At 46.0% G+C, this 27341-nt stretch overlaps 1 protein-coding gene across 1 annotated transcript; it reads right to left on the minus strand.

The window, feature by feature from the left end:
• On the minus strand, positions 1–26934 carry LOC125756724 (uncharacterized; the record flags this gene model as incomplete). Its single annotated transcript, XM_049411637.1, has 2 exons — positions 1–268; positions 26675–26934. Coding segments are annotated over 2 exons (528 nt in total), but the record flags the coding sequence as incomplete, so codon positions are not given.
• Positions 26935–27341: the final 407 nt, after the last annotated feature.

Raw genomic sequence — 27341 nt, forward strand, 5'->3', positions numbered from 1 at the left:
CTGGTGAAGTCGGTACGGTGTGCATTGGTGGTGCTGGAGGAGCCGCAAAGTTGAACCAGACCGTCTTGATCTCGAGCAGGAGCAGAGCGTCACAGGACGGCTCTCCCTCTGCAGAGGAGAACAGGGCCTCTGCCTGGTGGGAGCCGCTGCTGCCATGGCCAACCAGCCGCAAGCTGGATCCTTCCACTCCACACTCGGTCATGATAAAGCCCATCTTGTCATCCTCACGCACTTTCTCCCACTCGGGGCACTCAAATGTAAAGCACACCTGGAGGTAAGATTGCACCGTTACATTACTACAATAAGCATTAACTGTCAATGGTTTGGATGCAGTGCAAGAACACCTGCATTTATATAGCACGGTCAATTTCCTCAATGCCACCTCCATAAAAACACGCGTTCTGTCTTAGCCTAGAATTCATGAAAGATAGTTCCACAGGGAACACAGGCATTGAGGGTTCAATTACACAACGATGCTTTTCCGTGAAAAATGCTAACCCATCGCTTTTTTTTTGTGCTTTGTGCAAATAAGTTTGCACGAGGCTTACCCTACAAGCGCGACCAGGAAAGAACATGACATTCCTCCGCCGCCACAGCCCACAAGGATGCCACGACTGGCTTCCTCGACTCTCTTACACGGTGCAGAAAAGGCACTTGAGGCAGATTATCAACAAATGTGGGTTTAATAACCCAAGATGCAGCACAGTGCGACAATAACCCGATTGCGGGCCACGTGGTAACTCTGCATGACCAATTGAGCGCGCTTGCCTGCGGTGCTACGGCTACCACATACAGGAGACTGCCAGCGTGCAACAAGGAGCGGCCTGCTAAGGCAGCGCATGAACCTCTCGTTGCAGGCCTGAGCGCATCTCTCAGCGGCGACCAAGCGCCAGACAGAAGCGTGTTCGAGAAGGGGCCTGGGGGCTGTCACTGGCGGTCAATGAGGGTGAACATCGCACGGTGACTTACGCTAGTGCGACGCCCGAATGTCTCAACGGTGGGGGAAGGTCAAGCATGGGTTGTGTTACGCATATGGACAAAGAAAACGAAGGCCGGTGAACGTGCTAGCCGCTCCGAGGCAGCTGAAGAAGACGACGACGACGCTCGGAGATTCAACCTGTTGGCCGCTCCTGCGCTCACCTTCGCGACCAAATAAACGGCCCCTTCAGTCGTATACGTCTCAGCCAACATCGTGGCTATGGCCATTATGCTGTCGTTTAATGACGGTTCCCAGCGAACGAGCTGTGCTGGGCCCCCGCTGGGGGACAAGGCATAAAGGGATCCTCGATCCGCACAGCTTTGACCAAGAAACTGTGTCTCACAAAATCATGGTTAACGCCTACAAGATGCAACACAGACTGCCGGAACCAGAAAGATGAAACCTTTTTTTGCACACCACTGACACCACCAGAGCACATAAGCCAAGGCCCGCCAACTACATAGTAACTAAAACTCTACTTTGTTAGGTCTCCACAAGAACCTATCTTTGTTTGTAGTAAATAAGTACATAAGGAACTAACCTGCCTGGCACCAGTACAAATATGTAAGAGCTAGGTTGGCTGACTTACATACATTTTGGTGAAACAGCAAAATAACAACTTAAGACTCTGTCCTGCTTGTTCTGTCCCATCATTTGCAACGCTTCACCATAATAAAGAAAAAAATATTCGAAAATAACATACCATATTTACACAATTGTAAGTCACATCGAATGTAGGTTGACACTTCCAAAGAAGTAGGTGAAAAAAAGAAGGTGGGCATTTCCATGACAGAAATTGACGTAGTTGCTAGACCGACTACAAGTGCTCATTAGTGATGCAGAACTATCGATAGCCGAGTCCCTATTGAACTATCGATGATAAAAAATACTATCGATAGTGCTATTGATAGCAAAAGAATTCGATGGTACTATTGATAGTACAAAATCAACAGCACGAACACATTGCAGAATAAACTTGGTTCCCCGCGTGCGTGGTACATGGTGGAGCCGGAGGAGCAGGCTGAAGGGCAAGAAAGTTGACATGCTTGTGTTCTTCACCACAGTGCTCTGCTGACACATCGTCATAGAGTCAAACAGTTCAGCTGTAGTGGAAAGAAAGGCGTTACATGTGGTGAACTGCGCGGCTTCAAATTTATATTGCATTTTATGATTTCAAAATTTAAAAAAATATCAAGAAGTCAGTTTGTTAATTGTAAGGTGCAACTGGTTGTTTTGGATGTGAATTTATTGATGGACATATTCCGCCTATTTCACTGCGAAAATAATTTATTTCTTTTGCCAAATGTTGCTCGTAAATTAAGCGAAGCTGATAGTAATCTATCCCCAATATTTTGGCAATATGACCGGCCAGCAACAGCATCATTATTCACACCACTATCGATAGTGTTGTCACATGGTTGTGACGGTGAAGAATGCTGCAGCAAGACTGGGAAATACGGAGCTCTTCATTTGGCCGAACGTTGGCCCAGAAAATCAAAACTCAAAATACAAGCGATACACGCTGCGCACAGACAGTGGCGAGAACAGTCGTCGGTTGTCGAATAATCTGATCATCAGTTGAACGCGTCGTCTCTTATACATCAGTCATCGAACCTTCCAGCATTATCGCTAGTGCTCGCGTAAGCTCTCGAATAAACTTGACTATTTGCGCCCGGCGCGTAATCTTAACAGAATGATCTCACACAATCGTGAAGCTTCTCAAACATTACTGCGTGGTCAAACAGTGCTAACAATCTTTGTGGGTGAAACCCGAATACGTCAAAACAAAGCGATAAACACGCGTGGCAGTAATATCGCTAGTATTATTGACGGTGGTACTAGCGATTGCCCCATCAATAGTTTCTCGATAGCAGTACACTATCGATAGTTTTAAGAAAACTATCGATGGTCAATTTACCGATAGTCCTGCATCACTAGTGCTCATGCATTATCATCAAGTGAGCCCTTGTCATGAACTTTGATGCCCAGGCCCCGCTGGCCTTGAAATGCGTCCCCGGCATTCCCGTTTCCAAATGCGAAACACTAGGATTGTGCGAATATTCGAGCACTTTGAATATTCTAACAAATATTACAGTATTTGAATTCTCTTCGATACGAATTTAAATTATTGGCAATTCCGAAGTATTCGAAATAAACGAATAGGTGTATATTAGTCTGCATGTAATCCCTCTGTAAAAATTGTTTCACTGCAGTGAAGGGGTTGCTATACCGTGAATACACCTTCCAAGAAATTTCTGCACTGCCGCGAAGCCCTACTTCAAGAACACTGCTCTTGAAGTTGTTTTCTTATTTTAGATCGATTTTGATGAAACACGTGAGTTTATGTATATTTGTATGCTGATGTTAAAAATGCAGTTATTTTTCTAGTATAATGAGTAGAATTTAAATGTACAAAAATATATCATGTGCCTTTTGGGAAGAAAGATTTTTTCTAAACTAAGAGAGTTAAAGTAAATCAGCATATCATAATAATCTGAAATCAGTACTGAGTGCAGTACTATAACAAAAATGAATGTTCTAAACACATTTGAACAAAAGTTATGGTATGTTAAACATTTACGAGTGCGTCAATTTCAAGCTGGCATTTCATTTGCGAATGTTCAGCACACCGTTTGCGTTTAGAACATTCATTTTTGTTGTAGTACCGCACTCGGTTCTGATTCCAGCTTACTGTAATATGCTGATTTACTTTGTAGCTCTTTCAGTTTAGAAAAAACCTTGCTCCCCAAAAGGCACATGAAGTATTTTTGTATCTTCAAAAGTACTCATTATACGAAAAGAATAATTGCATATTTAGAATCGGCACACAAATATACACAAACTTATAAAGTTTCATCACAGTCGATCAAGAAATGAAAAAAAGATTTTTAAGTGCCATGTCCCCACTTTAATGAACATATTGCCCTCACATTGATTCATCATTCTTTTAGTTTAAAAGCTTGTTATAGCGGCTTATATGCTCTAAGTGTAGTAAATTTTAAAACATAACATGTTTTACAGGTTATCACTTGCCTTCTACCGAAAGTGAAATCCTGCTGCTATTCAAAGTTGCTTCCATTTCCTTTGAACCAAAAAGAATGACATTTGCACATGCCTTGTCTCAATTAAAAAAAAAAATATTGTGCAGGTTAGTTGGGTCATGACAAATATGCTCGTTTTTCTTTTACTATGTGATTATACTATTTGAATTCGATTCGAAATTATTTGACAAAATCACTATTGACTTCGATTCGCTTCGAACCTAAAATATGCCATTCGCACAAGCCCAGAAAACACAGGCTACTTGAGTGCCCACTTCGCATGCCACCATCGGGGACCAATCGCGCAGTTTATTGATGTGCTTCAAGCATCAGAAGGTGTCTACAGTTCACCCTATGATTATGTGAACATTTTGCCACACTGCAGTCGCCGCTTCCACACACCCCTGTGAGAAACTTACGTCCAGCCACGCAGTCGCTAGTTTTTTTCGGCATGAAGAATGACAATGGTAGCCCTTTTGAATGCTGCTGTGAACAAGTGCCAAAATTTTGCTGGGCCTGTAGTGCTCGTGACGATGAAATGCGATGATCAAACACAACAGTATCATGGCATTGGCTTACACAGGACCATTGATATATCTGCCCGGCCATCACTTGCTTCCACACGGAAGACAACAAAGCTTTGGCCAGCGGCTCCGGGGGGCACAGTGAGCGCAAGTATACAGTCCCAGATTTAATATGACAGGTAGTGTCGAAGGTGCAAAAGTGAAGGGCGTTGCAAAAATGGGAGGGGTAAAGCACCTGAATGAAATAAAAGTAATGCCATCTACTGCTTACTGTTCCTGCCCTCTCCTGTGTGCTCCCATTGGCCAAACGCCACCTCGTGGGCCTTGCGTACTTTTTCTCTTGCTTGTTTTTATGCTCGACTTCCAGTGCGGTGCCAAAGAGGGCGAACTGCGCACATTGGCAGCATAGGTCGTGCCTCTTTCTCGCACTTTTACGGCATGATTTTAGTTGTTTTGTGTTTTTGATGCCATTTTGGTGCGCTTTCGAGTGTGGCACACATGAAACTGATGGCAAGCGACTTTTCCAAATTCCGTTGAGAAGCAAAATGCAGCATGGAGGAAGATCTGGCTTCGGAGAATCAGCTAGGCTGACTTCAAACCGACACAGTGGTCTCAGCTCTGTGAAGTATACAAGCAATTCTTTCGTTAACTTTCATCCTTGTAAGTGCTTCATATTCGCTTTCCGCTTATTTGCAATGTTCGTACCCCTCTTCCATCACGTCGTCTTCAAGTGTGCCTGCTTTCTGTCGACCATGGTTAAGGCACCTAGCTTTCCGCGATTCCGTGGAAAACCCTGGAATTGACGTTTTTTTGCAAAAAAGTGATTAAAAAAAGGTCGACTCTGCAAAAAATAACTGAATTTACCATTTTTCTTTTCACGGAAATGCGAAAAAAAGACATCGCTTGTGTGCTTCCACAATCTCTCTGGACACCTTATTACGGTTTCGGTACAACACTGTTGCGTTTTGTTTCATGTACCTGCAATGTTGTTTATTGCATTCCTTTTTCATGCAGACGTAAATACATTGGCCAGACGGGCAGGTGTTTGAACATAAGGCTCAGAGAGCATTTCAGCTCTCTCAAAGGTTCACCATACTCGCATCTCGCGATGCACTGTCGGCAGTGCGGCTGCCAGCCGTTTTTAACTGACACAACAGTGGTGTACCGAAACCGTAATAAGGTGTCCAGAGAGATCGTGGAAGCGTTTTTGATTCAAACGAACGATCTCGATTGTGTCAGCCAGCCTTCCTTGAGCCTACACCCTTGTGAGTTAGCGTTCCTTACAGCTAACCTGGCACCTACGCTTTTCGCGCGATAAAAGTCTCTAGTTTGAGCACGTGTACTTGAATCGCTCGCGTTCAATTATTAGCTTATCGTGGCTGCGTTATATTTTTTGCTTGTATCATTTTTGGTGTAAGAGCAGATCAAGATGTTGTCATACTATTCATTGTGGATTACGATGTACGTTCTTGGGTGACGATGTGCTGTTTTGATCTCTGCTGGTTTGTAAATAGGCATGGATTCTGAGAATACATTTCAGTTTGAAGTTTAGCGCTCGTCTCGTGTTTATGTTGCTTTCTTGTGTCCCCGTAATTTTCGCGCTACATGCTCTACGATGAATTCTTACAAACTCGCCCAGATTTCTGTTCTCGCAACCGAGTGTACTGTCTACGTATGACGTAGACGTTGTTACGAACGAACCGGAAGTCGTGCAAGGCATGCCGGTCACGCCGGCGCGGAGTATGAAAACTGTGACAGCCGGGACGAGCAGGCGCACAGTGGAGAGGTGAGCACGTCGCGCATCAGCTGTAATGTCCGCGACTGACAGTGCCGCGTCTGATAATAGTGTCTCGGCCAGCACAGCAGACGCTCGCTGTAGCGGCCGAAGTTAGCGGTGCCTTCGGCTGCGTCACTTCCGCCGCCTTCCCAATACTGACGTCATAGACGCAATGTTGCCAATAATTGTGCGAAGCCAGGAGGGCGTTTGCAGAAAATCTTTAAAATTCATTTGCAAACAATCTGCGCATGTCTCAAACCTGTAATTTGGCATAAATGACGGAAATGTGGAAAGGAACATACCCAGCGAATTTCTTTGAGATTCATCGACCTCGAAAAATCGCCGGAGTTGGCCTTTAATGAGCCTGCCCATCAATCTGCATCCGGTCAGGTCCCCCAGAAAGCGCCAGGCAGCGTGTTGCAAAAAATGATGCACGAACCCATTCCTCTCGCGGCACAAAAATTTTCCCACGCGGCAGCTTTGGAGTGTCGCATTTTGCCGCCGCCGGCGCACAGCGCACGTTTTTTCGCTAGTGTGCTTATAGTTTGGCGCAGTTCTGGCGCAGAACAGCGGAGATGTAGCAGGATGTAGCAGGTTTGACATCTTGGCGCAGTTTGGCGCAATTGGCGCAGCTATCACATCACTGCCTACACCACCGGCTGATCACGCCATTGTTGCAGTCCACTCCATTCAGCACCGATGTGCTGAATTTTGTATTCCGCCCTGTTAAGATCTCTGAGGAAAAAGCCCATTTTAAAGAGAGGCACGATTGTATATATAGTTCAAGAGAAAAGTCTAAGTCCGGTGTGTTATGCCATGCAACGTCTAAGACAAACCAGGAAAAATGTGCAATCGTCATATGTGTGCCCTCCCCCCTTTTATATATATATATATATATATTGTGACGAAGAAACAGAGAAACAAGAGACAACGCCCGTTCGTGGGCCGGCTGTTTTTATTCTGACTTCTTCTGCCTCGTCTTCCCGTAGCCGAGCGCGCGTAGACAGCGCCGCTGGGGCGCGTTCGCGCCCCAGCGGCGCTGTCTTCCTTACACTTGGCCACGACTGCGACGTAGCATGACGAGCTGCCGAAACGTCTCTGGTGGGCGATATTGACTGCTCCTTGGCGGTCTTTGCAGATATCGGTTCAGCTGCGACTGGGTGTGTTGGAGTGTACATGTTTCTGGCGGTCGGCACTGACTATTGAGGGAAGGTCGTAGCTGCCGCTGTCGCTTCTCTCGTCGCAGTTCTTGACGCACTGCAGGAGGTTTATGATGAACGGCATATGACTGCACTGATGTGCTGTCACAGCAGTTCTGTCGTAGCGCGCGTCTCGGCAGCTTTGCAGCTGACGGACCAAATCTCATCGACGCTCTCCCACCGCACGAGCTAAGTGGAGCGTACGACACTGCCGAGTAGCGGGCGTTTATTCTTTTCAGGCTCCACATAGAGGACATCTGCACATGCCCCCCAATTTTTGGCTTCCTTGTCTGAGTGAGGGGCATCTCAGGTACGAGAATAACTGGCCGCTTCATGCGCTCAAGCACTGGCGAGCATGGAGGTGGCATCGCCAACTGCTGTGGCGTGTGGGTGGTCTTGTTTGGTGTGGAGAGTAGCCACGTAGCTTCTCCCATCCGTGGCGGAGAACACAGCTCGCGGCCGGTCGTGTCTGCCGCGGGACAATCAGCGAAGCTTTCGTTGGAGTGGCTGCTGCGGGCACCTTCAGCGCCGAGGATATGCGCCTCATGACCTTCGTCAGCGAGCACAGTGATGGATGGCTTGGGCTCTTCTGGCGCCTTTACTGTAGGTGTGGCAAGCACGAGAGGAGCTGGTATCTGCATGTGCCCCAGCGAAGGCGAGTCTGGGGCCGGTTCCTCCAACTGCGCTGGATGAGGGGTGGTCTCGGCCTCTCTCATCCGTGGTATAAATTGAGTCGGCAGGGAGGGAATCACAGGCATGAGAAAGTGGTCGAAAAACAGTAGTCAATCTTGCACACCACTGATGCCAGGATTGTTGTTTCACGCCTTCGTAGTTGTGCCATGCTTTGGCAGCATCACGAAGGCGGTCAATGGCCACGCACCATTTCTGTAGGTCCGTCCACGCCTCGTGAGCTCCAAGAGCGTTGACGGTGGCCACCCAATTGCCGGCGTCGTCTTGGAAGCCGCGGAACTCTGGTAGTTCGTAGGCAGCCGGCGATGGTGATACGGCAGCCGAAACTCCGGAGCATGACGACGCCAAGCAGCCTAGTTGGTATGAGAGCTCCGTGAGGGCATTCAGGAGCTTTCTGCGGCTCTCGGGTGAGCTCTCTTCATGGTCTTGCGAGGCGGCGGGACACAGCACGGAGATTGACGCTGCCAAGGCGTTCACCGTGACTCGGAGTTGTGCGATGGTGGCGGAAAGCTCGGCGGCGCTCTCGGGCGAGCTGCGCGAGGAGCCAGTGGTGACGTCCGAGGAGTTGGACACTATCGGTGTACTCACAGAGGAGGGACCCTTGTCCGAGGGAGCTTGGACAGCACCCCTAAGCGGCTCGGGTGGCGATGGAGCACCGAGTAAGGCGTTGTCGCTGCGGGAAGCGTGGATGGCATTCCCAGGCAACGGTAGGCCGTGTACTGTCGTGGCGGCGCCGGGGAAAGCCTGCCCTTGAGCCACTGAGGAGGCCTGAACGCCGTCCTTGAATGGTGGCACAGGTGCTTCCGGCAGTAGTAGCGAGACGGGCTGCATAATCGTTCCTTGGAGGGAAGGTCCGCAGCGCCGATGAGCCACGAGGGCGCACTTACGGTTGATAGTTCGTAGACTGCGCCATTGTGACGAAGAAACAGAGAAACAAGAGACAACGCCCGTTCGTGGGCCGGCTGTTCTTATTCTGACTTCTTCTGCCTCGTCTTCCCGTAGCCGAGCGCGCGTTCGTGCCCCAGCGGCGCTGTCTTCCTTACAATATATATATATATATATATATATATATATATATATATATATATATATATATATATATATATGTGTGTGTGAGAGAGAGAGAGAGACAGAGAGAGGGCTATGCACAGCGAAAATCGGCATCCTTTCGTTGTACGCAGTGCCTGTCGCCGAGTAGAGCCAAAACCTTGCTAGTTTCGTGCAGCGTGTCACCAACAAAGCTGACGCCGTCACTGCCGGGTCGGTCACGCGCTCTGCCATATGACAGCTTTTCCAGAGGAATATTCCTACTCGCTCCACTCATGACCGCGTGTAGGGATACGGCATAGATTTCGTTGGGTAAACGCAGCAATGGTGAGCTGCTTTCGTTCCTGCAAGCGACACACAGTCTGTGTCTCCGCTAGGGAGGCAGCAGCCAGCGGCATATTTGGGTCCGTCGCGTATAAAATGCGTGCAATATATTGACAGTAGTAGCAAAAGCACTATGCCACACACGCTACGGAGCAGATATAAAGAACTGATCGTGTTAGGGTTGCCGGCGACAACTCGCACTGGTCTGCTCGTTAGTACCTGCCATTAACCTTCACGCCAACAAAGCGGTGACCGCACTCGCGTCGAAGTCAAAATGATTAGTAGACCAATGTCCAGATTTCCCAAAAAGCCTTTTTCGGCACATTGTGGTGTCGGCCTCCTGCGAGTTGAAGGGAGCCAGTACCTTGACGAACTCGTTCGGCTAAGGCGGTCAAGGTTTTCGTGTGTAGTACTTCTCTAACTTTACTCGTCAGTACATTTAAAAAGACTTTGCTGTATATACAGTCTGCGAATTCGTGTACGTGAGCACTGCTAGTTGAACAAAGGTAGCGTTGAACCGGACTCCAGCTAACTATAAAGACATCCCTGCTAAGATTTGCAGCACGTGTCAAACGGCCCGTTTGCCAGTTAACTTTCTTTACGCGGCGCTTCCGCATTAAATGGCCGCTGACCATTGCTCATGTTGAATGACCTTGTAGAGCAGCATTTGAACCAGCAGAAAAAACTTCATTTAGGCCCATCTGCCCACGAGCAAACCCGCCAGAACAGATTAACGTCATGTGTCATGTTTGAGTGAAGCACCACTGGATCGGATTGGATTGGATGAAGGAGCCTCTTCCAACATTAGGTCGCCAATGCGGGCTTCGTTCCGTGCTAAAACCAGGCTAAAACTAGCGCAACCGAAAAAAATTTTCCGGTTACCTGGGGCGTTCTGGCGCAGCGTGGTGCAGTTTCGACAAATATCGCGGTTTCGGCGCAAAAAAACGAAATTGTATCAAAATGGCACAATTGGCACAGCTGTTGCATCCCTGGTGGCGTAACCGTCAAATGCCACTCGCTGGAAAGCGAGAGGTCGCCCGTTCGATTCCGTGCATCGGAAAGTTTTTCTGAATTATTTTTCATTGTGGCTTTTATATATATATATACGGTGAATGACGGCGGACGGCGACGGCAAAAATCAGCCGAGACTGTCCATATAATTGCTATCGCAATAATATATTTTGTTTTATGTCTGTGCGTACAGGCGGTCTCATCTGTTCTTGATGGCGTTTAGGTCATCGCTTCACTCACGAACCTACACGAGAGCATCTTAATTTAACAGCCTCGTGACAAGGTGACAACTTTAAGCCAGTCTGAGTAGAGCCTCACCCTCCTCCATGCTTCAGACTTCACAATTTTGCAGATTCTACGGGCGTGGCCCCACGAAGGTCCCGGTGTGCCGAAAAGATTTAAGATTTTCGGCGGAACGATCTTCCGTTTCATGTAGTAGGCCACAATTCTTGACTGGCACTTCGCCAGGGCGATCAGGTTTACGAAAGTGATAGCAGCTTGTTCCTTGTTCTTGGGGTGTAGAAAAGGGCCTGGAGCAGAAGAAATATACTTAGGCAATACATGTTGTTGGGCTAGTCGGTTCATGGTATCGTAAAAGAAGACGGGACGGTAAGAAGAACCCATACTCACGCACAAGCGCAGAACTTCCAACTGATTTTATTTGAGGAAAGCACGTGAATTTATACTTTCTCAGAAATAATGAAAACAAGGTACAAACGCGATGATGCCGGTGAAATCCACAACAAGGATGCGTGGGAATCATGTACAGCGCAGTGATTTGATGTGACCATCTAAGAAGTTAATTTCTTCCCTTGATAGCGATAGCGAGGGTGAGCTTATACAGCTATCGGCATTTTCCGTGGGCATCGAAGGCTTCTTCTATTCTATACCGCACAATGGACTGTTCAAAGCCATCAGAGAAAGTGTTGAAGAGTTTGATGAGGTAGACTTTCAAAATAGTGCCGGCTTTTAGCACAGAACCGATACAATTTCACCTAAGCTCGACCGCTACCCACCACGAAGGGTAATATTTTGTACAAAAATCCGGTATGTGCATTGGTTCTTCGGTTGCTCCTGTATTATGTGACATTTTTTTAGCCTTCTTTGATAAATGTCTTGAAAGTGAGCTTTCCAAACAACCGGTCGTACATGTGTTTCGATATGTCGACGACTTTTTGGTAGAGCTGTGCGAATAGTAAAATTTTGGGTGCGAAGCGAATTCGAATAATAAAGATTGAGTGCGAATCGAATCGAATATTTTCGAATAATTTTCGAATATTTCTCAAACATTTTTCGAATAATTCGAAGTGAAATTACAGAAAAAGTTGCAGAGAATCCCTAAGTATGTTCTTGTGAGATAGCAACATGAAAGTGTTTCTTTTCGCTAGGTTGATGAAGCACTGGTGGGGTCATATTTCATAGTTGTCTTACTTATCAAGAGTGAGGCAATGTAGAGGCCGAATTGTATTTATGTACATGATTTGGTGCAACCAAAGTGTTGCCTACAACACTTTACACGTGATAGGCAGGGATGCCATTTCCTCAGCCTCTCCTCCTCTTTCAACTGCTGTGGAAGGCCAACTGATGTGGCGGACAAGAGTCTGCTCCCTTCAAGTCCGGAGTTCCAAATCTGCCTCGTAGACGTCGATATATAAGAACATCTGAAATTTTGGATGCTAAAAAGCTTCGGCATCCGATTTTTCGGACTTCCTGCCCAGATTTCTGGTCCAAAACAGCATTAATTGAGCCCCCAACTCTGCCACATCTTTCATCTCCATATTGGAACCAGCGTTTTCTTGAGTTAATACACTTGCGACCGTAGCGGAGCTTGAAAGGCAGCTTTGCCGCAATACGGGGGTGAAATGAGGTGAAGCATATTGAAAATCTAGGGACCACTTCCAAACGGACGTTGACTGTCTCTTGGCCCTAAGTTCGACCGTAACGGACCTTGAAAGGCTGCTTTGCCGCAATACGGGGGTGTGAGGAGGTGAAGCATATTGAAAATCTAGGGACCACTTCCAATCAGACGTTGACTGTCTCTTGCCTAAGTTCGACCATAACGGAGCTTGAAAGGCATCTTTGCCGCAATACGGGGGTGTGATGAGGTGAAGCATATTGAAAATCTAGGGACCACTTCCAACCGGACTTTGTCTCTTGGCTATGTTTGACCGTAACGGAGCTTGAAAGGCAGCTTTGCCGCAATACGAGAGTGTAATGAGGTGAAGCATATTGAAAATCTGAAGGGGTCACTTTCAACCGGACGTTGACTGCATTTGTCTTTGGGAAGTTCGAATAGTTCGAATAGTAAAATTTCAGTGCGAATCGAATCGAATAGCAAACACTATTCGAAAAATATTCGAAATTTCGAATATTCGCACACCCCTACTTTTTGGTGCTTTTGGGTCACTCTTCTGAGAATGACCTAGACAGTGTTGTTCCCAACATTTTAAGCACCTGCTCCTCTGAGGGAAAGGTTTGACTTTTACTCATGAATTGACGAAGGATAGCCATATCCAGTTCTTGGACATTAATTTGCATTTTAAAGATTGCTGAACATACAATCCCAGGAGCAACAAGAGCCTTCTACCGTAGAGAAGCGCCCACTCTAAACTTGTCAAGCGTGGCATAATTATGTCTACCTGTCTTTCCACCTTGCAAAAGTCCATACAGCGTCTACGAGTTTCACTCGACAGGTCGAGTGTCTGCTGTCTGCTGGGTATCCGCAACGCCTGATTCGCAGCACATCCGAGAGCCTGCTTCAAAAGCTGAAGTCTACAGATAAGCAAGAGAAGCACTTGGATCAAAAAACAACTTCCGTGATGCCCTATTTACATTGTCTCTCCCACAACGTCAAGAAGGCTGCAGAACGGTATGGAATTTGTGTCATCTTCTTGGCACCATGCAAACTTCGAAAAGTGTGCCCGCTCCTAACAGGAAGGCAACAAGAGTGGTCATGCAAGAAGAACCACTAAGTCAAGCTCACCAGTTGTGTATCTAACACTATAGACGGTTTCGCTGTTTGTAAACAAACTGGCAAGCGCCGAACGGCCTGCCCCAGAAGACTTCCGGTGCGGCACTTCCAGTAATACTTTTCCAATGGTCCCGGCGGTGTTTGCCTGGTGTGCTTGAGTTTGTTGCTTTATTATTTCTGGCGCATTCCTTCAGATGTGTTTAGAGCGATGTCAAGCGACTACATGAAGGGGCTCGACGACGTCGCGCGGCAGAGGTACGAGGAGAAACTGCAGTGGCGAGGAGAAGAGTTGCCCGATCCGCTGGATAGGGAAGTTCTGCAATTCAACTTCGCGACTGGAGCAAAAAACCTGCCTCCTGTCACAGCCGCGGACATATTTATGTACCTGGTTGAAGGGGTGTGCTTTTACACGAAGGAACAGTTTAAATGCTATAAACTCAGAGAGGCTTACAACATGTTTGTAAGAGGAAAAGTGAGGCAGCTCGCGTCGTTCAAAGTGGGTAAACGCGGCGACGGCATCGTGATTCTCGCTGCAAAAGTCGAGGCCAGCCAGACGCTGACGAAGCAGTACGAGCCGTGGTGTATTGTGGAAGACGACGGCAGCGTTGTTACTGCCCACTGCACCTGTATGGCAGGGTGAGTATCGACTTCATGCATCAGGGGCGTAGTCAGAAATTTTTTTCGGGGGGGGTTCAACCATACTTTATGTATGTTTGTGTGTGTGTTTGTGTGTGTATGTATATACGCAAGCAAAACTGAAAATTTCCGGGGGGGGGGGGGGGGGGAGGGTTGAACCCCCCTTGGCTACGCCCCTGTCATGCACAATCAAATCATGTGAAGTTTGGTTTACGGCGAGCTCGTTCAACGCTTCTTTGCGGAGATGTTGCTGAAGCTTCATGTCAAGGACAAAGATACAGCTTTGTGTTTGACAGTTGCTAGAACAGGTTACTAAAACGTAACTGATTATTTTATTTCGCCGTAAACTTAAATATGTAGATGGGGAGCATACCCCACTTCGTTAGTGACTGTCTAGATTGACCTTATTTATAGTTTTTCTCCATACATTTCTGCTTAGGTACAATATCTAAAGGCCCGCAGCACCTGAAGAGGGCTTCGGTATCTGCATTGTAGTTTAATGTGCTATGATAAACGGCATGTGCATATAGCAGTGAAACAAAGGTTTACTTTTTGTTCTACTCCCTATCATGTAAGGCAGCAGTGTCGTTGACAGCAGATTGTACAAGCAATCCACATTTCACGTTCCAATCACTTCATGAATAGCTAGAGCTTATCGGTTAGGCCACCCTATGTGCTTTAACATTTACTGTTTTTATCGTCCTTGCATTTCGTTGTTGCAACGATTGCCTGCCCATCTGTCAGTGCGCTATGGCCAGTACTTGTAGGGCAAGTCTTTTAGCTGTAGATGTGCAGAAGTCAAACATTCCCTTCTAGCATGATGGTCAAGATTTCCATACTCTTTATATCTTACTTTCAGACTTGGAGAATGCTGTACACATGTTGCTGCGCTGCTGTTCTACACCGAGGCCCATGTGAACTTGGGCATGAACAACACGTCGCCGACTGATGTTCCATGCAAGTGGATTGAAGTGTCACGAAAAACAACAGCAAGCCTCTTTTCAGCATCTGGCTTTGTCCGATCATTCTATATTTTTTTAAAAAGTGCTAAGGCTAACAAGAAACTTTTGCAGGCTGCACCAGTCAGCGAAATTAATTTCTTCAAGCCTAAAGTTGGGGCTCCAGTGCCCCAGCCAACACCCAGGGCTCAGCAGGATGTGCCACAGTGGACAAATGAGCAAGTTCGCAGTTTTTGCTCTCAGCTGAAGGTGAGCACTGGGGACAGCATTAATCAATGCATGCACATAATACATCTGCTTTATTTCATTGACTGATACAAGAAAAGGTTTGATTGCTTTGCATCTAAGTTATTACAAATGTTTTCTTGATCTCGTGTAGCTCACAAATAGTCTGATCTTCAATCTGTCAAGCAATGTGCATTACATACCTTTATTACATACTTAACAGTGTGCACATATTGTACTGCATCATAAATTGGACTAAAATTTAATTTGCCACAAGTTAATGTTGATTTAACTTTGCAGACACATGCACCGACAACACTTTTGCTGACATCAGTTAGTGACAGTGAAGCCACCGATTCAGCTCCTGAGACAGCTGACCACTGCCCTGAACCGCCAACCAAGCAGCGGAAGGTGTCTGCCACGTTTCCTCTAGGCGATATCTACAAAGACGTCGACCTAGAGGCGGCTGAACGTATAAAGCTTAGTGATTCCCAATGTGTGGGTATAGAAGAAAAAACACGTGGACAATCACAGTCGCCGACATGGCTGGACGAGCGGAAAGGCCGGATAACAGCGTCTATCTTGCATAGGGCAACTACATGCAAGAGTGGGGCTGGTGGACTTGTCGCCGAAATACTGGGCTATGTAAAAGCACCACGTGTTGCCAACATTATTTGGGGACTGCAGATGGAAAGTGAAGCAAAAGCTGCCTTCATGAACCATGAACGTGACAAGCATAGCGACTTTATGCTTAGTGAATGCGGTTTACATGTAATGCCTGAAGTGCCATTTATTGCAGCTTCGCCTGATGCTCTTGTATCCTGCACATGCTGCGAAAAAGCTGTGCTGGAGATTAAGTGCCCTGCATCGCTCAAAGCCAATCCATCTGCAAAAAATTTCAGGAGGCTGGCCTATTTAGATGAAAACCTAAAGCTGAGGCATAACCATGCTTATTATGCCCAGGTTCAGACCCAAATGGCTGCTTCAGAGCGGCGCAAGGTCTACTTTGTTGTATTTACAGGGGAATGCATGACAGTAGAGGTTATTTGCTTTGACGAAACATTCTGCGCAGCTATACTACAGAAAGCGACCACTTTCTTTTTCAACCATGTATTCCCTGAGCTGCAGTCACAGAGAATCTGCAATCAAATAGAAAGTGCTAAAAGGACGCGAGTGCCATGGTACGAAGTCTGGTCGTGTCATTGAATGCTCAATTTGCAGTACAGCTTTCCACCTGAAGTGCATAAAACTCAAGCGCACACCAAAATCGTGGGTATGCACTAAGTGTGTAAGTGCCTGTAACGTGTAAAGCATTGTATGCATGAAATGTTCAGCCCCCACTACTGTCTATGAGCTGTCACTGTGCCATGTGTGCTTTACCATGCAACTTGTTTTGCAGGCAGTTTTCTTGTTTGCTACTTTGACTCGGCCACTATAATTCGTTGAATTTGTGACATTGGTCCGAGTCTCATAGATTGTTTCGCTGTTTCAAGACACATGCTCTGGACTACTTGCAGTTTTGTTCACCGACTTAGACTACTAGCATTGGCGGGGTAGAAAAGCCTTGGCGAGTAGCCCGCAAATTTTTAACACTTCTCTCCGTGTGTTTCGCCAAATATTTTAAGTATTCTTGTATGCTCTACACAACATTATAAGTGGTACCTTTGCAGGAGCGCGCTTAACTGTGCTGGATGGTACATGATTAAGACATGAGCAAACAGCGTTAAACACGGGACTGAGAGGAACGACAGACACCTTTGAATTTTAAGCACCCTCCTCTTATCTGAAAACATAGAAAGGGGCTTTCCTTGTTGTAATAATAGTCGGTGTTTAACATCCCAAAATCACGATACGATTATGGGAGACGCCGTAGCGGAGAGTTTCAGAAATTTCGTCCACCTGGGGTTCTTTAATGTGCACCTAAAACCTAAGCACACGGTCCGCAAGCATTTTCGCCTCCATCGAAAATGCGGCCGTCGCGATTGGGATTTGATTCTGTGACCTGCAGGTCAACAGTCGAGCGCCATAACCACTAGACCACCGTGGCGGGTGGCTTTCCTTACTCTGACAAAACAAACACACACTTTCCCCCTTTCTTGTTAGAATCTCAGAAACAAAGTGACCGGTAGTTTTTGGGGTATTACGCTTCCTGCTATCATTGCATTCTTGAAACCGTCTGTACAAGTTCTGCAGTTTTAGTATCAGTTTTGAATGCGACCATGCAAGGTTCATTTCACCTAAATGGTTGTTTTACTAATGGTCACTGTACATTTCACGTGTAATACTTATATACTGGTCGTAATGTCAAGGTAATTTATTTCATTTTATCAGCTCATGTTATATTCTACTGTGATATTAGGTTGTACATCAGTATACTCGGGTTAACTTCTGAAAAACAGGCTTCCTGAGTGTTCCAAGTCTTCATGAAATATGTTCTTTTTGTAATTAGTATATTCAGTCAGTGTGTTGTGCAATAATAAATGCGGATATTTGCAAGGTTGTTTTGTGTGTATTGCATACAGTTTGCTACACGCACGCGGCCAATGAATTACTGCTTTAAACCACACTTCATTTGCTCAGTACAGAAATGTTTCCCATTCCTGACAAATATACTTTTCGTGAGATTATCGAACTTCAAGCATGAAAACAGTTCGTATTACTGTGCGTTACCAACACGTGAACTCAACAACACTTGTAGGCGACATATAGTTTGCATTTATTGTGGAATGGCCCAATTGCAAGGTGAAATACTTCGTACACTTAAAGCGGCATGCTAACGTTCATGTAAAGGGAAAAAAATCGTATTGGTTACATAGGGCACCAGAAGTAAACGTACAGTATACTTAAAAGCACTGGCCATTTTCATATGGGAAGGTTTAGGTGCACAAGTCACTCGGCCCAGGTCCCCTTTAGGCAGCAAACCTCATAAGCTGCACAACTAATAGCAATGACAAAAGCGCGTATCACAAGCTTTTGACAGTGTAAGTACTAAGTGGTGTATAACAAAGAATTGAAGCATGGCTCTGACAATACGAACTGGAAGACGCGACAGTATAGAAGCGTATGCCTAGCCAGCACAAGTCTCTCCTGCATAGCACTGGTGATCTGTCTGCGGAGCTTTGCAGGGTGCTTCTCTTCTTCATTATAGATGTAATACACACTAATAGGAAACACAAGGAAACAAATGAAACTAGAAAATGGCAACCTTGTTCACACATGCTGATCACACGGGTAGAGTGATTTCTGGCCAGGTCTAGCAGGCTGACACTTCCTAGGAAGTAGCAGCAACATCACGACCACCAATTTTCTCACGGATTGAAATGCGACAACAATGTTTTAGTACAATGGCTGCTATGAGCAATTCTCGAGATAACTGTGTCATGTTGCTACGCGTCTGGCCATTAAGGGGGGACGTGGCAATGGGAATGGTAAATTTGGTCAAATTGCTAAATTTTTCAATTTATTTTTTGCTGCAATCCTGAGACCATGTTTTAAGTCATGGTGAAATATTACACCAAAATAAGCAGTAGAAGTTGAAAAAAAAGCATTTTACTAGTGTGCTGTCATCGAAAACTATGAGAAAATTGGGCTTTAGAAAATGCAAATCTGAAGTTATCCCTTGGCACAGTGCCACCATATTGGTGTCATCATAAAGAGGACAGATAGAGCTCCAGATAGCCGCAAAGCAGCATTTCTCCAATGAAAAATAAAACCAGCTTCCTTCAGAGTTCCATTTTCTTAGCTTTTAGCTGCATTTCCTTTGAGCTCCATTTTCTCAGCTTTCATTTTTTGAACAGTTGCTGTCAGTCATCCCTGTGCCATTTCACAACAAATAAAGATATAACCATTCCGTTTTCTGTGCTTAGATCCTGAGACATTGGTGAGTGCCGTAAAGCTGTCCATATTTGTCTGCACATCATACAGATTTTTATAATTGGCTTTTTGTAAAAGTTGTTAGTAAGACAATATGTACAAGAAATTTCAAAAATTTTTGTGTGTGCTCATTTGAACATTAAAAAATAAACCAATAGCATTACGGCACAGAATGGGCCCTTGTGAATATCCTTATGCAAAAATCTTGATGAACTTATGTCTAATTAATTAATTAATTTTGGGATGACAATGAGAGTCTATCAAGTGTTGTAACTCAAAAACTACAAACGATAGCTCAAAACCGATTTCAGTTATGATATCAGCACAACATATCACATCTGCATGCCAAATTTCATCACTCTATCTCCATAAATAACAAAAATAATTTTCATTGCCACGTCCCCCCTTAAAGGTAATGCTGGCTCTGACGTAAGTGTTCAAGTCAAAATTATAAACATATTACACAAACTGATGGTGCTGCAAATAAAAGTATGCGCACGACTTAGCCCTAAATATATGCGCCGTTTCAATTTGTGAGCACCAAACATCATTCAATCATGCACATCATTGTCTTTTGAATTACCGCTGATTATAGGAGGCTGGAGGTTGACGAGTGCGCTACATATGGTGAGAATCTTGTCAATAGTTGCAAAACTTCCATCTCCTGGTCGCTTAATAAAACTAACAGGCAGCACAGTCCGAAATACTCTAAATACCTTCAGCCTTCGTATCGCCCTCTCAACATGAATTCGCACGCTTGATAGTTTTCTTGACATTGTGACCTCGCGTTTCTTTGTCAGCGATGGCATTAGTAGTGTTGCTCCTAGTGCCCCAAACATTTCTTCACAGCGAAAGCCTCGGTCGACAAGAAAAACGTCTCCTTCTTCTACTTTTTCCAACAGTCCACTATTCAGGGTCAGCTCCTTGTCAGATGTGCGCCCACCCCAAGCTTTGGAAATAAATGTAATGGCACCTGAGGGAGAGATCACTACAAGTAGCTTAACTGTATTATGGTGCTTATAGTTGGAATAGGTCTGGCTTCTGGCAGTCATGGCTGTTGGCCTCTGTATGAATATTTCGGTGCAGTCGATAACACCTCTGACACAATCAAACAGAGGGTCCTTAAATGCTGCTGGTAGGTGGGCTTGCACTGTTTTTTGAGACGGCCAAACGATGAACTTTCCGAGATTATATGCCAAAACATCCAACCAAGAATGGAATATCACACTCACAGTGCATGGTGAGATGCCAAAACGGCATGCAAGGTCTTGCACAAGGAGTCCTAGACGCAGTCGCATCAGTACCAGGATGAGCTGCTGCTCTGCATCAAGGATTGTTTTTGTAGCTGGCTGCCAGATAGATAGTACCATATTTAGCAGAGTATTGAACATGTGTACAGACACAAGACCTGTGTAAAACTTAACAGTCTTGTCTGACTCCATGACCTTATCTGTGGTCAATTTGGAAATGGTAAATGCTTCCAGTTTCTTTCCACTCTCCGAAATTTTCTTCTTGGCAGCACCCAGCTCTTGCTCCAAATAAACAAGGTGTTCTTTCAACGTTGCATTTTCTGATATGCAGCTAGAAACATCTTTCATAGTCAGCTCTGTCTGAGTTTCAAAGCTACAGATATCCGTGCCTGTGTCGCTGTCAACGTATTCACAGGCAAGTGAGGAGTCCTCAGCGTCATCCTGCTCAGGTCCAGCCATTTGCTCTGATGTACGTTTTTTAGCACGCTTGTACCTGGAAATCTGTTGTTCTGCATTCGGTTGCACTCTGTACAGGAACCGTGTGGGAACATAGTCGGGGTGAGCAGGGTCAGATGACGGCTTGCCTGAAGAAGACAAAACGATATTGATTAGAGCACAGTACAGATGCTCAAAATTGCTTTACGAAAACATTGCATTGGCAAAGCTGTTCGTGAGCCAGGATATTGTTTTTTTTCATTCATTTACCTCCTTCATAAAAGCAACAAAGGGTCACGACGTGTGAGATCATAATATATCGCAACAGTGACAACAGGCAATGTCATAATGTCAAGCTACATATGTGCTAGCGTAGAAACAATTAGTACGATAGAAATTGGAGTAAGAGTATTACTGTTGCCTTGTGCAATAAATTAGAGATAACGACAGCCTGAAAGGTAGCTACATGATGAATTAAGAAACACTCTGTGTGACTGCATGTCAGCCGATGTTGCTGTACAAAGTTATGTTAACTGCAGAATTCTGACGAAAGGTAAGCAGGATTGCTCAGTTTTCGTGACAAGCTTGTTAAACAGTAATAAAACACTATTATAAGACAAGAAGAAGATAGCAAGTCGAGTCTGATAGAGCATGCCTAGTTTAGTTAGAATGTGTTAGAATCGCAGGTTAAACTGATACTAACCTTACTGTGACAACACCATTAAAAAAGTAATAACAAAGACCAGTTTTTCACATAAGGAGTGGAGTTGCGCACGGAACGGGACGTCGCATAAAAGGAACCGACGATTTATCACACGTATTCTAATGCCTAAAACGGGCTAGTTGACATACTTAAAAGTTTGGTCTAGGCAGACAGCATCCTGATAAAACGCTTATTACTGCGCTTGTGTCACACCGAACACTATCAAAGAGATCGGCGCCGATCGGAACCGATCGCGATCCAAAGTGTTCTGTGTGACTGAGATAATATAAGACGTACTCATGTGACCACGTCATGTGCGTCTAAGTCACGCGAACTACTACGGTTTAGACGCGAGTACACTATTCGTGGATCAAAATTTCAAGTTAACCCGCCTACATCTACAGTCCATGCTCACACCGAAAGATAAATTAGCTAGAATGCGACGATGTCCGTTGGCGACAACACGACAGGCGATGCTCGCACCGATGCGAGCCCACTCGCAAGCGTCGCTCTCATAAAAAGCAAAATGCAACGGGCAACAAAACGTAAGCACCGCGACGTACGCGGTGCGGCGCGATTCATGTTGACTGCTGCTGCTTTCTTGTCCCGAGTATTGTTTCGAACAGTACACATTACTGATAAGGATCCAGCTACAAGAAACACCTCTCCGATGGATTTTCGGCGTTAGTCAACTTTCATGTTTCTCCATCCACTACAGGCGTCAGCGAAGTTATCTGCCACGGGTGGAAGACGACGGCGTCTTACGTGTTCTTTGCAATTGGGGGCCTTCGACTAACGTCTGAGCATCGCCTCTGTACCACTAGAGTTCGGTCCGGGTTCCGTGAGCTATTCATTCGTGATGTTCTCTGTCTGTCTGGTGTACCACTAGAGATTGCGTTGCGCTTTACTTGCCTTCGATGAAGTGGGCAGAACAAATCTGCGCGTTCTTCGTAGGAATCCAGTTTTCTCGCCTGATTGCTGCAGTCCAGGCGCTCTTTCTGCCTTCGTCTGCCGGGAAACAGAAGGTCTTGACCAGCGATAGCAAATTAGTTCCGGATCGCAGACTGCATCCTGGCACCACACAGCAGTGCCCTAGTCTCGAGCGCTTCATCGGAATAACTGTATCCGCACAGAACATCGTAAAACAAGCAGCAGCGGCCTGCAACGCAGCCTGAAACCACGCTAAAACAAGGTAAACAGGAAGTTTTCTAGGGAGAGCTTCCGGTGAACGCCCAATGTTGCCAGAGAACGGCAGGCGCTGGCGAAACCGTCTATATATGAGATACCCCTATCTTGCGGTCGGTCATACATAGGCCAATCCGGCCGATGTTTCAATGAGTGAGCACAGGAACACAACAGATCTTTGCGTACTGGCACGAGCAGCAATCTCGCATTACATTGAAAAAGGTGTGATAGCAAGAAGTGTTTGCCTCATCTGAATAAGACGAAATTCTTATCGAAGGCTCATTTCAGAACAGAAAGAGAAGTCGTAGAGGCATATTTTATCGCAAAACAGGGAGGTAGCTGCGTAAGCTCACCCTCGCTATCGCTATCGCTATCAAGAGAAGAAATTAACTTCTTAGACAGCAGGGCTGGGCACTATCGCGATAGTATCTTAGAGATACTGTTGGGTATCTGTATTTCTGCATCAAAATACATTAGAAAGATGTATTTGTATCTCAGTAGTGAAATACTTTTACGATGTATTGAATGTATTGCGATACTGTGCAAAGCACAGGTATTCTCGCTAACGTTGCATTCGAATAGAGCTTATGTGTTTGGAAGAGTTAAAGACTTTTCTGTGCCAACCAAACAAAAGCGCCCCGCCGGTCAGCGACACATGGAGATCGGCGAAGGATTCCTTACATGCACAGAATGGCCCATATGGTAAAATGTCCAAATTCGCTGACCGCAGAATCGAGGAGGCAGTGCTGACGAACGTAGATCTCTCTCAAGGCCAGTGGAGCACCCCAATTTTTTTCGTGCGCCAGTTCGGTATTACCGTATATTGCCGATTATAAGTCAACGTTTTTTTCATAAAATGACCTTCCATAGTTCGGGGGTCGACCTATAATCGGAGTCAACCTATACACGGAATCGTAAAGTCGACTTATCTGTGGGGTTCGACGAAAGGTCGTCGTCCTCGAATTCCCTGCTTTTCGACGCATCGATAACATCAGCCGCAGAGGCAGCGGAGCCAGACATTTTTGCGATCTAACACAATGATCGCGATACTATAGCGAAACCATGCGAGGCGAGAGTGGCAAAACTATGGAGCGCGTTTAAAAATCGCCGCGTGGCATTAATGCCAACTGCTTGGGAAACACGGTCTCGAAAGCAGCATTTCAAACCTTTGATAGAGGGTGAACAATCCTCTATGAAAAAAAGAGGAATTTATCTTGCGATGCGCCTTGCAGTTTTGGTTTCATACAATAGAAACGATTCATTGAAAAACCATCAGCATTCCACAGAAAAGCTGGCAGCGCCGTATGGGCTGGCAACAACACTTCACAGGGAACTAAACCACATGACCAGTCACATGCGCCTTCACGTCTTTTTGCACTCACTTCTGTTTGCCATTTCTGCATTTCGCTTCGCTTGCGAGCAGTGGTGTGCGCGATTAGTGACGCTGCCAAACGAACGCCAAGATGCCACTGCTACGCCGGCAACACCACAGCACTGCTTTCAAGCGGCAAGCGATCCTCTACGCAGAGTCGGAAAACAACGTTGAAGCAGGGCGCAAGTTCGATGTGTTGGAAAAGTGCATGAGGGAATGGAGAAAACAAAGGGCCAAGATCTTTGCGTGCGCTGCTACACGCCGTTCCTTTCGCGGACCGCGGACTTTATGAAACGAAACGGCCTGAGCCTAAGACGACGCACAACTGTATGCCAAAGGTTGCCCGATGCCTACGAAGAAAAACAGTGCGCGTTTCTTCGCTATGTGAGTGACCTGAAGGCAAAGCATTCATTCTTGCTGGGTGAAATCGGCAATGCCGGCCAGACCCCTGTATGGTTTGATACACCTAGCAAGAGGACTGTGTCCCAAAAAAGGGAAGCGCCAGGTTCGCCTGCTGACTACGGGCAACATGCACAACTGTTTCACTGTCATGTTGGGCTATACGGCCGACGGGCACAAGCTACCGCCATTTCTTCTGTTCAAAAGGAAAACGATGCCAAAGAAAGAAAAGTTTCCGCCGGAAGTTATTAAGCGGGTGAATGAAAAGGACTTTTTTAACGATGAAACTATCCTCGCACGGTTTTATCTCGTGTGGTGCAGGTGCCCGGGTGCACTGCTGAAGCCCTGCAGCATGCTCATCCTGGACTCCTTTCGCGGCCACATCACAGATCTAGTGAAGAAAGCGGTAGCGGACTCTGGATGTGAGCTGGTCATCATTCCGGGTGGACTGACACCTATTCTTCAGCCGCTCGACGTGGCGCTCAATAAGCCATTCAAAGACCGCATGCACGCGTTCTACAATGAATGGCTCCAGCAAGAAAACCCGAAGACACCCACAGGGAAGCTGAAGCGTGCTTCTTTGAGTGAAGTGGCGCAATGGGTCAACGATGCCTGGTATGGACTGCCAACCGACATGGTCCGCGCGGCGTTTTCCACGTGCGGCATCTCAGTACCACCGGCATCCCTCTTCCGACGGCGAGCAGCAGCAGTGGCTCACACGATGGCAGTGACCGTGACTGCGTCCTTCTCTCAAGCGACAACGAGTCGTAAGCAATGTTTCACAGGAAAATAAATGTTTCTTTGCATCACTCCCTCTCCTGAAAAACTTATTGGTGAGCTATGGCTGCAGCATGAGGCTGTGTTCGGAGTCAACTTTTTTTCCCCTCGAAGGGGTTGCAAGTTGGGGGGTCGACTTATAATCGGAGTTGACTTATAATCGGCAATATACGGTAGTTAAATGCAAACTTGTACTCGTCTACAATGGTAGACAGACTTTTCCATTTCGCGAGTCTTGTGTTGAAGCTGAACCAGCGCTGTTAGAAGGCAGCCTCTATGAGAAGCTACTGCTTCTGATGTGCAATTAACGTGATCATTAACCTTCTCAGCAAAACAGATGGCATGTGTAATACGGATATACTTTTTCTGAATTCACTGGTGTTCATTATTGATTCGAGCAATATGGTTGCCTTGAATTTTAATCCACTGCAACATTATTCACAATATTATGCTGCACTTAAAAATGAACTTGCAGAAGTCGGCATCTGCGTACCTTAAAAATGTTTAAGTATCTGTATTCCTGTAATCGAAGGTCGCAGGTTCGGTCCCTGCCCGCGGCAAGCTATTCTTTTCGTCCACTTTTCATTTCTTCACATTTACATTACATTTACTACTAATAACGTCCCCTATACTTTCTTTGGCATTACTGTCTGTTAGTTCTCATTAATGTTGTGTATAACAAGAAAAACGAGCCCTTAAAATTTCCACTTCTTTCCCTTTATTCCTGTATTTGTATTCCGGGATACTTTTTTCGTTCTTTTGCAAAAGTATCTTCGAAATATCCCGTTACGTCGTTTGCAAAGGTATCTCAGTATCTGTATTTTAGGCTTCCAGCACATGTATTTTGATAGCCCTGTTAGACGGTCACATCAATCACTGCCCTGTACATGATACGCACGCATCCTGTTGCGGATTTTACAGATATCATCGCGTTTGTACTTGTTCTCATTATTTCTGAGAAAGTATAAATTCACGTGCTTTCCTCAAATAAAATCAGTTGGAAGTTCTGCGCTTGAGTGTGTGTATGTGTTCCTCTTACCGTCCCATCTTCTTCGCGCAGTTTGAACTTTTATGAAGAATCATGCACGCCCTAGAAGGTGGCCCCCAAAATATACCATGGCAAGTAGGTAGCTCAATACACAGCCAGTGTCAAAAGCGGTACTGTAGAAAGGCACTAGAGATGCTTAAGGCCAAGCTGAAAACAGCAGTACCATACAGGCAGCCAGCTGACCACAAGGCATTCTCCCACAACCCAGAAAAGTTTTTTTGATCAGCTTCCTCATTTGGGCCAGCTCACCTTGCTGTGATGAGGTGCGACGCAGGTCACCGTGGCTTCCTTGAGCAAGGACGAGCTGCAGTTGCGCAGACGGCGCAGCTGAGCATGAGCGGCCCCATGGTGATGGTGGCCACACCCTGGTGATGGCCAGGTAGGCTGGTCTCCAGCAGCAGCGGTTTCTCGGCCGCCTCCCCAGCGTGGGCTCTGCTCCTCGGGCAGCACTTGGAGCACCGCTGGGCCTTCTGGCTCTGCAGCATCTGCAGCTGAACCTGCAACCCCACCTAGTGGTCACGAACAGTGGCCTCTCAAAGAGGCACATAAAGCTTAAAGCACACCAATAGACTGGCTAAAAGTATTACCACTTGATTCTCTCTGGCCATGTACTTGTAGAGGAAAGGAACAGCTGAGACATCTTGGCCAAACTATGGAGCCATCATAACACTGTCAAGTTGATGCCTTCAGTTTGGAAACAAGCTGGTTCCAAACTCGAAAGAGCTCCCTTCCCTTTAGCACAATAAAAGTCAATCGTGAATGATCTTGCCACTTGCCTGCTTGACCAGACTAGTTTCAACAGCGGTGCAATTCTTGTTGGGAATATGGCCTTGCCACCTGTCGGCTGCTTTTAACGGCGTAAGCTGCTATGAGTTCACAACAACAGCAGATTTTGGTGCCATAGTTGTCTGCTACC

The sequence above is a fragment of the Rhipicephalus sanguineus genome, unplaced genomic scaffold (assembly GCF_013339695.2).
Source record: "Rhipicephalus sanguineus isolate Rsan-2018 unplaced genomic scaffold, BIME_Rsan_1.4 Seq5598, whole genome shotgun sequence".
Lineage (NCBI taxonomy): Eukaryota > Metazoa > Arthropoda > Arachnida > Ixodida > Ixodidae > Rhipicephalus > Rhipicephalus sanguineus.